We start from the raw sequence: 17,142 nt of genomic DNA, 5'->3' as shown, positions 1-17,142 counted from the left end.
GCCAGAGAGAGAGAGAGAGAGACAGTGGGAGGGAAAATAGTGAGTGATGGGAGGAGAAAGATTGAGAGCCAGAGAGATACCATAAAAGAAAAAAAAAGAGGAGAAAGAGCTCAAAAAGGAGAGGAAAGGTGGTGTAAAGCGACGGATGTGGAGACGGAGAGGATTCCATCGATACAGACAGGCTAAAGCTTCACACTCGGTCGTCCTTCGCTGCTGACTGTCAAACAAAATGAATCCCTCCTCTCCTCTGCTTCCCTCTCCTGCTCCTCGTCTCATTCTCTTCCTCCATCTTTGATATTATTGTGGGTTTTTTTTTCCCTCCTCCCCCTCCTTCTCCTCCCTGATGTCTGTCCTCTCTCATCTGTTCCCACAAGAGGTTTGATGCATATTATGGTTTCAGGAAAGTTTTGCAGGAAATCTAGCTGCTGGTCAGTTAACGGTTCAGTCATGAAGGCGGCAGAAATGTCTGACCGCACAAACACCAACAACGGTGAAAGGTTTTGATAAGAAAAACCCCAAAGAGCTTGTCGACACTGATGCGTTTTTCTGCTGCCTGACTAAAAAATAATCTTAGCTATACAGAGACAGTTATTCTGAGGTATCAGCAGTGAAGTGTGGTGTTCTGGACAATGCCAGTGTTGCAATATATGCAGATGATCCTGTACTATGCCCATCAGATCTGGACGACAAGAAAAAGGTCTGTTAGATGCAACGTCTGGTTAAACTTTCCTAATAAAGCATGCAGATATATATATACACTAACATATTATATCATTAACCTTGCAGTTTGGTCAGGTTTAGGCACAATAACTACTTAATCACAAACCCGATGCAAACCCTGGTCTCTACGTATGACCCGACCCGACCCTTGATGCAGTTTCATGATAAGAGAAAGTTGATTACTGACTTTCAATCCCAGGTTGTCAAATACCACCATTTTGGGTTCATCAACAATCAACTGTCTTTCTCTAAAAAGCCACATATTGTTACATATATGCTCCGTGGGACAGTCCAACACAACAGAAAGTCATTTAAACTTATTTTAAGTCGTGTACAATGAAGCAGTTTACTTACAGCACAAGGAGTTTGGTCATACAGTGAGTCAAGTACTCGACCCGTCCGCACTTTTACATTGCCAGGCCGGCTTTTTGTGCATCGTCAGCCTCTTTGTCCTCCCACTGTGCCCTGGAGGACGGTGTCGGGCAGAGAATCACGGTGATTAACATGGCAGAACCAGGCAAGCTTGCAGTCAGAAGTTGCTTGCAGTATGCCAGCGAGACACTTTCATTGATCTTGAGATCACTCGTGTTCATACGCTGGATCTTCGGTTATGGAAGAGCTTTTTATCAACGTCTCAAAGATGAAGCTTTGTTGAGTTTGAATGGCAAAATTGCGACACTGCACTGTTATCGTGAGATAAAGTGACATCTTCCATTAATCGTAACCATGCCTCTGTTGTTTCTGATGCAAAATAATTAGAAAAAAAACAAACATTTTAGCATCATGATGGAGATAAACTATTTTATTGACAGCTGGAATAGAATAACAATACACCAAATTGTGCATTTACTCAACAATATAACAGTTTGCCAAAGAATCTGCAAATATACTTGTGTTTTGTTTTTTTTTTAAATGACAGTGCGGTGAATAAAACTAAAGTTACACCACGTTGTCACTCGTCTGATAACATTCAGGTTCCTCAAGGCAGTAATACATGAGCAACAAATGGAGAGCAATGCAGATGGCCGTCTGCCGCTTAATGCTTTGCTAGTGCTGCTTAGTTTATGCTAACATTCCTTGACGCTAATCTACAGATGGAATGAGAGTTTGAGATCCCTTAAATGGCTTCGGTGACTCTTAAAATGTGGAGTTTAAACAATGATGCCAAATACAGTTTGCTTCTAAAAAAAACAAAAAAAAACAATTTCCTGGATGAATTCGTATCACTGACAAATTTTCCATCAGCATTGCCTCCAACAGTTGCCCATATTGCATGTTCCTGACAGCATGAGAAGGCCTGTGAAACTGTCCCGTCCGGCATCCCAAAACCAAAACATCGCCTTATAGTATTTCCGGGGAGTTACAGAACATGTCATGTTTGGAAAATGTGTCCTCCAAAGGCCTCAAATGACGGTTTACGGATGAGAATTTAAGGCTGTGAATGCTGTAGATACATGACAACCAGAAATAAAAGGAGAATTTGTTCTAAATATTTCAAATTGGGGACCGAATGAGTTGAAACCAGCGATTCACAAAACATGTGAGCTCGTAGAGGAAGCAGAATGGTGCCGAGAAGCACAACTTATGAAACTCAGCGGCACTCTGATTCACACTGGGGTCGCCCAACCTTAAAAATGCATTCGCTCTATGTGGGGCACCAGATGGCATGTGGGGGAGCACTTTCATGAGGGTTGGGTTGGAGGACGAGCCTCCGAGGGGGGGGGGGAGTTTGGGAGCCGTTGCCTCTGCGGCACAGCAGACTGGAGGAGATGTGTTGCTTTTGGGATCCAACAGCCACCGTTTCATAACATCCGCAGAGGAGCTGCATCTCGCCTTTCATCCTCCCACTCCTCCACCTCCTCCACCCCCCCCCAGGAGAGAATATGATATGATATGTGTCCTGAAATGTACACACTGTCACTCCAAACAGAAAAAAGGACACAAACAGTGCTCTCCTTCTTACTAATTAGTTAAACCCCGTGAAATTAAGAGGAAAAATGATATGAACAATTTAAGCTCAGGTAACTTCAAAGGGAATTCTACCCAGATTCACTTCTGAGGTCGATCTGCGAAAACAGACAGAAACTTTACAGCTGAGTCGCTGCAGTCTTTGTGTGAATAATCAGGTTATTACCAATTACACCATCCAAAACCCAACACAATCGAAAAGTCACGTTTTTCATCCGTATTACATCAACGAATCAATCCATACATGGGGACAAAACTGTGGTTGTTGATGCAGTTTGAGCTGTATTCAAAGAAGGAGCAGCCAAATGTTTTGATTCAGTCTGGAACAGTTAGACTCGTAAAATCAAAACATCTGAACGTTTGGATCCAACAAAATGTCTCTTTCTTGTAACCTGAAAGGAAATTAGTTTGGCGCTTTCAGTTAACGGCTGTTTTTACATTTGTTTGCTTGTTGATTGAGCTGCCTCGTCACCAGAATTAAATGTTGGCATTTTACGTCTCTGCACACCGTGGAAACGCTCAAATGTTTCCGTGTCCATGTCATGTCGGGCGGTGGAGGCGGTGGCAGTGGTACAAGATGGCCGCCAAGCCAGAGACCACTGCTCGAGACTGCGTTTGGACATTTGTGAGCATGAAACCACTTGATATTTCTGACGATATGTCTACACGATTTTAAGCTTTATCTGTGGCGACAAAACCACCACAAAAGAATTTCAAGCCAGAACGTAATCTTTTCCTAAACCTAACCAAAGGATTTTTATGACTAAATCTAAGCAGACCATAAGCACAGTATTGTCACAAGTTCAAATTTGGAGCTAAACTTAAAAAAATAAGGTTGCAACATCATCAAAAAGTTTCAATTTGCAGAAACACACAATGCCAACATTCATTCTGCTGAGGGGAAACTCTTGGACACAGACATCTTACCATTGTTTCACATTTAGAAGCTACTGAACACAAAAGCTGCTCAGTAAAACGTAGCACGGCTGCCCACCAAGAGTTTCCTCTCTGTATCTCGGTCAATGACTCCTGACGGTGTCGTAGAACTGAGAACAACTGATTAGAGAAAAGAGAAAGTGTCTGTTTTTGCAGAATGTCGACCTAAAAGGCAGTTTGGGTGGAAAAAAAAAAGGACTCCAGTACATTTCTTACAGATGGCTAAATTGCGAAGATCCTTTTTTTTTTGTATGTGTGTATTTATTATCATTTATTTCTACTTGATTTAAACCACAAAGTACCATTATGTGCATTCAAACATCAATAAATAAACACTAGTGTGACATAGTGTTCGATCTAAGTTTAGAAAATAAGTCTTGTTAAGAAACAGGTCAGAATTTTTGAATATCGACTCTGCAAAAAATGTTTTTTGTTTTTTTTTTGTTTTTGTTGGGTTTTTTTGCTCAATTTGTTGAATTAAGCCCACATGAAGGAGTGGGGGGAGAATACACAAAGAGTCAGTCAGAAATATCAGAAATTCATTAAGAACATACGCAAATATAATTATTTCCCTTATATGAAACTTAATCGGAGTAAATGGGGGTTGAAATGGTGATAAACTTTTTTCTTTTTTTTTTTTGCGTTATTTTAATGACTTTGTGTGACATTTCTTAGTCCTTAGCCCTGACAAAAAAATGTATATCGGTGTTTTTAAGGCCTCTACTTACATTACAATTGATAGTAGTACATAATTAAACATCCATGTGGCAGACACAATCAAAACATGGGTGAACGCAAAAAGAGAAACGTACATTTTTTTTGGTGCTGAACAACTAGAACATCTACACATCTCATCCGTTTGACTTCCAAGTTGCAAAGAATGTCACAAACAGATTTTCGGTGAACGAGAAGCTTTTCGATGAGCGAAATCACACGGTCAATTTTTTAATTAAAACAAACAGTAATTAACTCTTATTCCTGCTAGCGATCTTGGCGTAGATTTTGTCTCTCTCCTGAACAATTAGAGCAGAACGTTGTCTTGAGAGAGTTTACGACAAATTCACACCGAACGCCCAAATCTTCGCCTGTAGCCGTCATAGAAAACCCATCAGCCACCGCATGCACGCCACGCTGCTGCTGCTCCACCCTCGAGAGGATCTGCTAGGAATGTTTTTGATGGCTCTTAAAATGCTACAATGAACAATCAGCTCTTTGTTAACATTAATTAATACTTAACGACACTTGTGTTGCACAGGCAGCAGCTGCAGCTCAGATGTAAGTAGACGGGAAACTTCTATGATGGTTTTACCGCCGCGACTTTCTACTTCAAACTCACTCTGTGATCTCTCGTCGCTAAATCTAAGATCATCGTCATCGTCATGCAATATTACTTCTGTTTCAGCCACAGAGCTCTTCTTCATGGATGCAAACTCGTTTCTTTAGAACATGATGGACTCTGTTTGTGGGTCGCTGAAGTGTGTAAACTTTCCTCTTTCATATTGGTCCTCGGTCGGGAAATCAGCCCTCAAAATATGTTCAAATTTTGGCACAAAAGAACACTGACAAAACATTCCTCGGGTCACAGTAAGAGTTAATTATTTTTAAATAGATTTTTTTTGTTTATATTATATATGTATATATTTGATTTGTACAACTCGTCTCATATCACCTCGTTTTTTTAAAAAACAGTCTTCGTTTGTTCTAACTACCAGGCAGTTCATCGTCATCGTTAGATTTTAAGATCCATGCAATTCAAGGAAAGTTTCAGGTCGTGAAAAATGATCCTGCATTTTTCAGATCAGAATTGTTATATTTTACACGGGCTTCTCCTCTTCTTGCTCCTTCTGTAAACAGAGATTCCTCAGAGACTACATGACAACTCTCCCTGGAATAAGTTATGGAAACTAAACACGAACGCTGTGATAAAGTGACCTCAGAGACGTCACCAGTGATTTTCACTTCCTGTTCTCAGATCTTTTTAAATCATAAAAATCCTGCTGCTTTGTATTTTATTCTCTGGGCCATCAGGACATGATGCCATTAGGATGCACCTTTCAGTATTTTGGTTTTCATCATCTAAAACAACTCTTATTTTGGTTTCTTGTTAGGCGACGACCTCTACTGGCCATAATAATTATTACAGCAGCAAAGGAAGGAATTCAGGTGAAGTAGCCCAGAGAGCTATAAACTCTTAGTCCAGGTACTGCAGGGATGAGTGTGGGAGGACTTTCACCCAGGAGACTGGTGGTGGTGTCTAGTGTGAAAGAGATAGTCAAAGGTGAGTTTATTTTAACTCACCAACGTAGGTATTTTAAGTCAAACTACAACGTTTTATTAACTTTACCATGTGGTTGTAGTGCCTAAACTTAACAAAACTGTAAGTGCACAATACCTTTCTCAGGGTCAATGGCCGTTGTTTTGGGAGTCATTGGCAATGGTCATTTACGTACGAGGACATGTTTGGGGTGCTAAACCAGTCATATACTAGTTATAACGTCAAATTCCCAAAGGAGAAAACTTACAATGATCTTCAGGACAACGTTGACTAATCTCAATTTTACACGTTTTCAACTTGCTAACTTTTTGTCTGGAACATAATAAATTGGTGACATTAGTGAACTTTGTCCAGAAGATTTACCATCAATACATCTTTTCTAAAGTTCAGTGTTGGAAATATCTCAAATTAATGCCAGAAGTGACACTGAATTTCATAACCAATAAATCTGACAGGAGTGAAAACGATCACTGGCTCAGCTGGTCATTCCTCACAGTTTCTACTAAACAACATAAACTGCAATGACTGGATGTTTCTGTGATTATTGCTTTGCAGAATGTAGCTAATTTAATATCCCTGCAACACTGCTACCAGCAAAACAGAGGCTTATTTTGCTTTTAGTTTGTGTTTTTGTTTTTTTTTTTGTTTGTTTGTTTTTTTCAGAGTAAAGTTACTCCAAATGGTCTGGTATATTTAAAATATTAATTTATTTATTATTTGATTTTGCTCTGAAATCTTGTCTCAACGTAAAAAAAAAACAAAAAAACAAAAAAAAAAGAAACATATCAGAACAGATCTCAGATGTTGTATTCTGTTAAAAGGAAAAGCCCAAAAGGAAATTCAGTAAACTCAGAATCTGAATGAATTTGCTACATATGTAACGCTCTCATTTCTACCTCTCGTCTGTCTTTAGTAGCGTATAGCTCATGCTTACTCTTATCAAGTGGTCTGCTAATTAATTAGAAGTTATTAATCAGTCATGCGGATGCTACCAGCTAATGCTACAATCTTACGGTAACTAGCGAAAGGTTATCCCTTTCTCCTCCCTCAGATTTTAACATTAATCAACTAAAGTCGTTATAGATTCACTTTGGCTCACTCCAAAAGACACTGACAACCAGAATATTTACACAATTAAAAAAAGAAGGAAAAAAAACACATTAAGAATCATAAAGTGCCCAAATGAAATGTTCTTTTTGTTTTCTTTAACAAACTATAAATTTCTCTACAGTGTGCACATTGTGTTCCCTTTAATTTCATCCTATTGTTGTGTCCTTTTTATTTGGAAACCTGACGTCAGTCCGGACAGATTCCTTTTGTTTGGATGATGCAAAGTACATTTCATGCTTCCGTCCTCTCTCTTTCCTTTTCCTCCCTCTCTTCCTTCTCTCTCTCCGTACTGAGTCATGGCATGGCTAATCAGCAGGTGCCTCTGCGGTCTGAGGATTAGGGCTGTAATTTAGAATAAAAAGGGACGCCTCTCTGCACAGCCTGAATGCTGCTGTCAGATGCTGCGAGTGGTTTGTTTCTTGTTCCTCCCTCACGATAACGCATGCCGCAAGGTAACTGAAGATGAGGAAGGAGAAGACACTTGCTGGTAGAAATTGGCACAGTAGAAACTGTTATTGTAAGCCAAAGCTTTTTTTTTTTTAAAAAAAAAAAAAAAAAAAGAGCGAGAGAGAGAGAGAGGAGGAAATCTAGAAAAATCTACTTCTACATTTCAGTGTTTGCAAACTACAATTAAACTGGGATGTACAGCAAGTTTTCAGCCCTACACTGTCAGCCAGGCTACTCAGGCTGTCCTCGATGCTTTTGGAAACATGTTGTTTTTGTACTGGCATCATGTGTCAGTGCTACAGCACAGGTACAATAATCTCCCCCCCCAACGATCCTGCACTTGATGTGACCTGCACCACCAGGTGGATGTGAACATTTAGAAAAAAAACACAGAACAGAATCAAATGAGATCAAACACCCATTTTTTACTTCGGACCCCGATTCTACCTGCGTGTTTCATGCCCGATCTTACCTCGATAAAGGTTTAACTACGTCACATTTAGACATAACAGTTACATGCATGTTCGATTAGCTGCTATGACTTCTGATCATGATCCAAAACAATATATTGGATGTATCAGATTCAAATCACGTTTGGTTCTGACACCAGATATCTGTGTGTCGCAAGAATAACACGTTGGCATTTTTACATTTCTGCAAACCGTCAGATATGTTTGAGTCATAGTACCATATCAAACTCTTTACAATAAGTCTAATATTGCATTCACATCAGATGTTTATGACGCAGACTTGGAGGAAGCCAGACACCACTGTTCAAGACAATGTTTCAAAATTTGTGACCGTGAAACTGCTAAATATTTCTGATGAGACTTTGGAACATTTTAAAAGAGGTTCCTGGTATTTACGTATGGGGGAAATCTGGTATTTTTTAAACCTAGACTCCATGTTATTTCCATGTTTTGATGTGTAAATTAATGTTTCAGATTCACACTTGTGTTTCTGGTCATGAAGAGGATCTTGCTCTTTATCAACACAGTATATCTGAGAGAAAAATGTTTCTGTAAGGTTGTCAAACATGAAAAAAAACAACCTCAGCCTGTCAGTGGCAAAAACAAGCAATTTTAGTGGTCGAAACCTTGATGGACGTAGTTCTCCCAAAGGATTACCTCACGGCCACGACTCCCAGTATATAAATATAAATTATTTAAACACCAAAACATGCACTGAATATTTGCTTTAAGCCAATTCACAGGTTCTGTGCCCAAACCTAACCTAACCAGAACATAAGCACAGTGTTGTCAGAAAATGAAACTGAAGATTGATCCTAAAGAAAGGTTCAACGTGGTTTGCAGACCAACGTTTATTCTCGTGACTGTGTTGCTAAACACCATGTTTCTACTTTAGGATGCATCTTCAGTCGTGTTGCAAGCTGAAAATCTCTTCTTGGATTTAATCAAGTTGCTACAGATTCAAGAAACAAGCAGGTAAAATGGGTCCGTAGATCGTTTTCCCTACCAAACACAACCCTCGCTGATTTATCTGATAATCACCTCCCACAAGAGATGAAACAATCAGTAAAATTGGCTAATGTCGTGATTGATAATACGAATGGCTCTTGGGTCGAACTGGCAAAATGGTCTTTGGGAACCCAGATCCTGCTGCTTTCCTTTCAAACCATGTGAATCCTGATAATTGATCGTAACTGATTGATACTTTACACTGCAGATGAATGTAATTAACTGCAGTCGGCACTAACTGGTAGAACAGAAACGCAGCAGTGCTCTGGTTTCCCGAGATCAGGTCGAGATCTAGATCCTTCCGGGAGGACAGAATGGCTGTTCTCATTCATCCCGGCTCTCTTCGCGTACACATCAATGAACTGAACACTGAAGGGCCAAATGTGTGACACAAAACCAAAAAAAACAAACAAAAAACAGCTCTAGTCAGAGTGTTCAAAACCAAGACGTCTTGGTTGGTTTAAAACAAATAAGCTAAGTATTTCTTTTAAAAGTCCTCTGCTGTCCCCCGCGCTCCTGCAAAATGGGAGGCTGGTGTCTCAAACAGTACGAGGGCAGTCCCACTTTTCTTCCCCGGACTCGTGGAATTGACAGAAAACACTGCGGAGCCGTCCAGTCCCCTAATGAGGACACAGCGAGACAACAAGCAGTCCTGGGAATGAAGAATCGAATGTAGGCTGTGAAGAAGGCGCGTAGCTGAAGCGAAGCCGAGCCCGCCGTGTATTGTGGTCCCCATAGGATGTGATCAATGTCGGCAACCGAGGCCTCCTTTGAAGTTTCCTCATTAAGCAGGTTTTTTTTTTGTTTTTTTTTTTTTTCCTTTCCATCAGAGAGATCTGAAGAGAGCAAAATGTTCCTGCGAGTCTGAGAGGCGGTCGGTTGCAACAACAAAAGAAATGTGCTTCCCATGAGTCTCTGGGGGGGGAAACAGTCTTATAAAATATCAAAAGAATTACAGTACGTTTCCAATGAGTGGAGTGGTTCGGTCCCGAGAGTGGACGGACCTGTCAACGGGCCCTCGAGTGAGATACCAGCAGGTATCTGCTCCAGGGGGATCATCACCTGGCTGACCCGGGCACGGGGCTACAGGATTTATAAAAAAAAAATAAAATAAATACTTGTCCTAGAATTCGGTTGAGACGTGAATGAAATCTTAGTCGCAACAACAAAACTTTATATTTTGGCGCGAGTCTTAGGATCGCTCACAACAGGGCCCAATGGTGCTCTCCAGGGACATCTGGGAGGAGTGGCGGATGAGCGGCGCCATCGTTGGGTCCACCATGGAGGAGGTAGGGAAGAGCTTGTACCAGCCAATCACCATTGTGCTGAGGTCCAGCTCCTCCAATAGGATTCGAGCTACACCCATGAAGCATTTGCGGTCCATCCGTCCGTAGTTGCCCCAAACGATCACCTGCAGAAGAGCAAGATACAAATGGTGACTGGTCCATAAAAAAGAGTTTTGCACACATTTACATTTTGCCAGATGAGAAATTAAGAGAGCAGATATTTGACAGTTCATCCTCTGGGGACAATAAATGTCAGATATTCAAAGAAGAACTGATTTGGAGCTGATGTTGAGACATCTAACAGGATGGCTGTAGGGGTAAAGTCACGTAAAGTATCCTCGCTGGATCTTGAATGTCTGTGACTGTTGTCACTCTGATCTGCAGGAAAAGTCAAGCGGTCGCCAAAGTTGGCAGGAATCGTCTTCTACGGGACGTGAATTTGAAAAACTTATAGCAATCTCATAGTTGTCAAGATATTTCGGTCTGGACCAGCAAAGAACTGAGATACATTTCCACCTTGAGATTCCTTTTCCCTGTTTACTCAAATCTCATAATGAGCTGCTGAGTGAAATATTAGCGCTGGAAGTTGATGTTTTTAATTACATTCAGCAAACAATAGATGCACACTGAATGACTTCTGAGAGACCTGCAGGAGCGAAACGAGACCAGAGTCGAACTTTACAATCCACGTCAATATATTATGATTATGATTAAGGGGGTTTGATAAGCACAGTTGTGTCTACAGGTGGATGTAATTAATGCTTCGCTCAGTGTTTTCCTGCCCACTGAAGCTCCATTTCGAGGGGATTTAGAGCCTCAATGTGGCTTCAGAGGGACTTGAATCACGTACGTAAAACAACCTGGGGGGGGGTAACCGCAGGATCAGGCAGATTAATTGACGGAGTGATCGGGTTAAGAGTGTGGGGTTAATTACCATTAATCCAGATGGTTTGGAAATCTGGTCTCAGGCAGAACTGCATCCTGACAGTTTATCTCTGTGTGTTACAGCAGCACAGAGCAGGCTGAGGTTTCAATTAAAGTAAATGAAGAGGGATTGTGTGTGTGTGTGTGTGTGTGTCTGTGTGTGTGTGGGGGAGCGAGGGAGCGAGGGAGATGGCGGTGCTATGTGCTCAGAGACCGGTGTGTGTTTGTAGGTTGGGCGTCCTCTGTCTCCTGACATCCTGATAACATCAGGGCTCATCTCAGACGGGCCTCAGCATCTTGTCAAGCGGCGGACAAAATAATCAATATCCGTCTGCTCGTGTGTTGGTCCTGTGTGTCTGTGCATGGCAGCATACCAATTTGTTTCGGGTGTGCGTGTGTGTGTGTGTGTGTGTGTCAAGTGAAGTGATTTCCACAGAGACACAGAGGCCAAAATCTGCTCCAATCTATTCCCCTCCATCTTTAAAAGGAGGAGAATCTATCTCTCTTTCTGTCTGCGCACCATCGGTTCTCCAAACAAGTTCCTGACCTCAAACACCACAGCGGAGCAGAGAGAGAGCGAGAGGGCGATGCGAGCCAGAACCAGAGAAACTGGATCAGAGTTAAGTTTTGGAGGATGGAAAGTACCGTGTCCTAGATCCTCCTCACAAACACAGACGAACAAACACACACGGGTGCTGATGGAAAGACAAAAAAAAAAAAAAAGCGCTTTGTGGCATTGAAGTGAGGATGAGTGGGGTGCAGACGACAGGTGGATGAACTGGAATTGGAAGATGAAGAAGAAGAAGAAGAAGAAGAAGAACTGTAAGTGCTCAGTTACACCAGAAAGTAGGACAGCAGAATTCATTTGGAAACACGACACGGTCAAAAATACTTGATACTCCTCTCACACTGGACAGAGAAATTCCAGGTCAAATGACGGAATAGTTTTCCATCTGTGCGACATGTTTTTATGATATATACGAAGTCAGCAACCCCAGAGAACAAGCAAACCTGCCTTTTTACCAGCTTCTCTTGCCGTCCTCATGATTGATAATCTCTTCAACAGTCGTGTTTTTTTTTAAAAGCCTTAATGTTGGTGGGTGAGGACGACATCCAGGGCGAATCAAGTCGTTATTTTACTTTGTCACTGTGCTTGAAGTAATCTAGTACTGCAGCTCGACAGTGGTGGGAGTGATTCGAGGTATGGATGAGTAAGAAGAGGCTCTGCTGGAAGAGAACAGCGTGGAGCAGCTCGGGGAAACAAACTCAATAAAAAGATGCAAACTAGTTTAAAACTTCTGGTTCGTCCTCATGAGTTTAGCTCTGTACAGCATCTTCCTAATTCTAACTTTCTAGGGTTCTGTATTTGTAAAAGCTCTCCGATTTTTGTATTTTGTCAACTCACCACCTTCGTTTGCTTCGAGTGGACTTTTAGTTCGTGTCCATCTCCGAGTCTCCGATCTGCAGATGAAGGTTTCAGGTTTGCCGTTACAAAACTGGCCTGCAAGTTACTTCAAATGCTCAGCGTGTTTCTAACTGAGCTGCTCAGTGTTCACAGTGTTGGTTAGAAGAGACAGAATAATAAAGAATAATGAAAGAGTCAGACATTAGTCAGAATCAGGACATGGACGGAGAAAAGCTGTCTTGATTTAAGGGGAAATTTGTCAAATTCTCTTATTTCTTCTATTGTTGGTCAGCACTGATTGTCCAGCCCTCTGTCGTGTATTTCATTTTGCAAGAATGGCTGAAACATGTGACAATAAAACATATTTGAACTTACTGAAAAAGAGAAACAAGAGTCTTTAGCGTGTACGTACATACACACACACACAGTAGTACAGAAATAAACCATCATTTAGCTCGAGCTAACACCAGACAACACAAAACAAACACACAATAGCACACGGAAAAAAACAAAACAAACTAAACATTACAAAAGGATTACAGGCGAGTCGTCAGAGAGCACGAGATAAGAGAGAAAATGAGATGAGAGGAGAAAAGACGCACAGCCGATAATTAGAAAGGAGGCGTTTAGTGGCTAATTACTCAGAGATGGCAGCGCAGCGACTTCAGGACGTTCTGGAGGCGTTTTAACCAAACACACAGAGAAACCTTCTGACACACACACACACACACACACACACACACACACACACACACCTGGTCACAAGCACTTAAAATCCCTGTCAAAACTGACTTCAATCCAAATGGTCAGATGGTTTAGATAAATGATTCACATATCAAGCTAGCAAGAGATATAACACAAGACATTCCTCCTTTCTTCTGGATCCTTTCTTAATCTGACTGCATCAAACAATATGGATTTAATAATTTTAATAATCATAATAACAATAACGATGGAGATTCAGGAGGGTAAAACTGATTTCATGACACTGAGAGTCCCCCCAAATATTTCTTGTTGGACAAGATTTCAGTTATCTTTATCAATACGGTCAAAATGTCTTTGTTTGGTACATTATAACATTAACTTCAATAGAATTTAACCATTTGTTTTCCAGCGCACGACTGGATCTACAGGATCCGATGGATCTGTGTGGAGTTCTTGGAAAAAGCTCTTAAACTTGTTTTAGTTTCAGCTTTAGATCCTTGTCAACGTTTTCTCTGTCATTTCGCATTAGATCACTGACATTTAACAGTTTGCATTGTCACATTAGAATGAAAAAAATAATGCGCAGCTACGTCACAGCAGGTGATTCCAGCTGTAACTTCTGATTTTAGGAGAGATCGCTCTACCTTTTACTACATGTCAGGGTGAGAAAATACTTAGAAAAAGAGAGATTTTTTATTATACTTCAGGAAAAGAAACACATCTAAAGTAAAACTTCAGAATCCATGTGGACCAAAAAGCTGTTTAGACATTTTATAAACACGTGCTCTGAGTGTTTGGTTCTCACGTGACGTTTAAAAAAAAAAAAAAAGCTGCATTAGTCATGGATTGATTATGAGGACGGATCCTGAATGAATTCTCTGCGCTCTGCTTTGCTAAATCAGGAAGTGGCAAATTGAAAAGCAGTGCTGATTTCAGCGATTTTCATTATTCGGTGTGAATGAGTTTGATGAAACTCGGAGGACAGCGGCGCAGACAGCAGATAATTAAGAGGGAGGCGTTTAGTGGCTAATTACACAACGACAGCAGCAGCAGAGCAGCACGAGGAAGAGCTGCAGGCGTCCGAACGCACGACCGGTCACACCTGCTGATCACCGACGGAAACCTGCAGCATGCCGGGTTCAAACACACACCGGGTTCAAACACACACTGGGTTCAAACACGCCGGGTTCAAACACACACCGGGTTCAAACACGCCGGGTTCAAACACACACCGGGTTCAAACACACACCGGGTTCAAACACGCCGGGTTCAAACACACGCCGGGTTCAAACACACACCGGGTTCAAACACGCCGGGTTCAAACACACACCGGGTTCAAACACACACCGGGTTCAAACACACACCGGGTTCAAACACGGTTCAAACACACACCGGGTTCAAACACACACCGGGTTCAAACACACACCGGGTTCAAACACGCCGGGTTCAAACACACACCGGGTTCAAACACACACCGGGTTCAAACACGCCGGGTTCAAACACACACCGGGTTCAAACACACACCGGGTTCAAACACATGTCGGGTTCAAACACACACCGGGTTCAAACACACGTCGGGTTCAAACACACACTGGGTTCAAAGACATGTCGGGTTCAAACACGTTGGTGTTTTGTGTTATCACAAAGTCATGAAGGCAACATGAAACATCAAGGTGAAAGAAAGAAAGAAAGAAAGAAAAAGAAAGAAAGAAAGAGGGAAGAAAGAGGGATGGGAAGGAAGGAGGCCAGAAAGACAGAAAGACATAAACGAGGGAGGGAAGGAAGGAAAAAAGGAAGGAAGGAAGAAGGAAAATGAAGACAAAGATGGGTGAGAAAAACAGAAAAATGAAGCAGTTACCGGGTAGAAAAACTGAAAAAGGGAAGAAAAATTAAGAATCCAAGGTGTTAGAAAGAGAAAAGGGTGAAAAAGACGAGAAGCAGAATGGCTTTGAAAGAATAAAAATGAAAAGAGGAATGATGGAACGGGCTGACGGAGCTCTGAATGTTATAATAAGTCTTTTCTTTTGTGACATTTTTGATCCGGAGAGCAGCTGAAGCTCAAACAAGAGAAAGAACAAAGATCGGCCCTGCGCTCCCTCCAGCCGGGCTCGCACTGTAAATGTCAAACTCTTCGTCCGAGATTCTGATGGCCGAACCTAAATCCATCCATCGGTTTATAACTGAGCTGATGAATTGCTTCTCCTCCGCCGGCCTGCTGCTCTTGTGTTGTAGAAACACTGAGGAAAAACAATATGGTGCTCGTCGGTCGGTCGGTCGTCTAATTTGGTCCAGACGACAAACGTCTCTTCTACCATCGGATGGATTGCTGTGACATTTTGTCCGAAAAACATTCATGGTCCCACGAGGATGAATCTGTCAGACTCACTATGAAATATCTGGGTGTTTATTAGACTGATGGTCACAAACTCATTTCTCGGAGATTTCTGCTACTGACAAGTCAAATGACGGATCGATTGGCATGAAATTTGGTAAACAACATTAATTTCCCTCTCGGGGAGCGACTTGGTAACATTTTGGTGATCGCCTGACATTTCATCTCGCACCACCATCAGGTTCAAAAACTCAGTCTGTCCAGTATTTTTGTTTATGACTGAATAACTTCACAGTGTTTCTCACCTGGACCACTTTCCCCTGCGGGCTCTCTGAGAAGACCAGGACCTGGTTGTAAAGAGGGTCCAGAGACTTCCTCACCGACTTCGTCTTCTTCTTGGCCACACAGATCCCGTTCTCCAGGAGGTAAACTTTGATGTAGGCCGCTGAAACGACATGGACAGACATGGAAAAATGAAAATCAGTAAAGAGTAACTGTCGCCCCTGGTAGCTTTTATGGACATGGCATCAAACAGAGTTCTTGTCTTTATGCATTTATTAGACTAAAAAGAGAGCGAGATCTTGTTGAATGTAGCAAACTAGCTGCTAACAAACAGCTAGCAAGAGCCACGGGGAAGTCGTAGGTGTTTGGAGGCCTGACGGAGGAGTTTTGTCTTGTTCCTGCTGGTTTGTACTATTTTACCAACTCCAGCTCTAAACCTGGACCCAGTCTTCACCTTGCTTTGCGTTCCAACTGGATTTCTTAGTGAGTTAAGAAATTGAGAGCTGGTATATTTTGGGGTAGGAATTGTATAGACAGGGGTTTTAAAGATGGCGGCTTGAAGGGAGGTTGTGTTTAGGAGTGCTAGAAGAAGCTACAAGCCACAGTTCACCACAGACTTCCATTCATTTGCAGTATAACAGCTACTTTTTGAGGCAGTCCACGCTAGAAAAACACAGATTCCGACGCCGCGGAGGAGTCCAGCCGCTAACGCAGGAGCTAGCAGTGGAGCCAGAGCTGAAGCTAACGTTGAACCTGCACATCATGAGGCACATCTCCTAAACCACTGAGGAAAAGCTTCTACAAGTGCACCTCGAGGAGCCAGACAGTCGTGAAAAGCGCCTAACAGAGGCAGACATGATTATTTGTGTTTTGGAGGATGTTACAGAGCGAGCTGAGAGCAAGCGCGCCGATGACTTGGAGAACAATATCTGCCTCCTTGGACTCCCTGAGGAGGCTGATGACCCGACGCTGTGTGGTTCCCTAAAACTCTGAGCATTGAAACAAGAATGAAATAAACGGGAAACTTCAGAAGGATCATCTCCCTGCTGCATGTCAGCCGTTGGTCTGAACGTCGTTGTCGTCTTGTTTTCATTTTCATTTTCAGTTCTGACTTTATTTCCTGGAATAACACTTTGTTGCCTGGTAACACGAGCCGAAACAATATCAGAGACTGGACTTTGACTGACACACACACACACACACACACACACACACCACAGCTCTCAGTCCGGTGTGTTATGTGACGAGATTAAAGATTCGACCCCGGCACACTG

At 42.0% G+C, this 17,142-nt stretch overlaps 1 protein-coding gene across 2 annotated transcripts in view; it reads right to left on the bottom strand.

Moving 5' to 3' along the window:
* Nucleotides 1–1,516: 1,516 nt before the first annotated feature.
* The window catches only part of rims4 (regulating synaptic membrane exocytosis 4), a 58,967-nt gene continuing 43,341 nt past the window's right edge, over nt 1,517–17,142 (bottom strand). Inside the window, exons 5-7 of one of the 2 annotated variants that reach the window (XM_037102378.1) lie at nt 15,892–16,031; nt 10,141–10,345; nt 1,517–10,017 (exon numbers count right to left, since the gene is read on the bottom strand). In XM_037102378.1, coding sequence (XP_036958273.1) covers nt 9,887–10,017; nt 10,141–10,345; nt 15,892–16,031 — 476 coding nt within the window. In that variant the 3' untranslated portion in view covers nt 1,517–9,886. Of the gene's footprint in view, nt 10,346–15,891; nt 16,032–17,142 lie in introns of both variants that reach the window. The other variant, XM_037102379.1, reaches the window with a different exon arrangement.

The sequence above is a fragment of the Acanthopagrus latus genome, chromosome 6, assembly GCF_904848185.1.
Source record: "Acanthopagrus latus isolate v.2019 chromosome 6, fAcaLat1.1, whole genome shotgun sequence".
In the NCBI taxonomy this organism is placed as follows: Eukaryota; Metazoa; Chordata; class Actinopteri; order Spariformes; family Sparidae; genus Acanthopagrus; species Acanthopagrus latus.
This window is presented reverse-complemented; position numbering and strand designations above follow the sequence as displayed.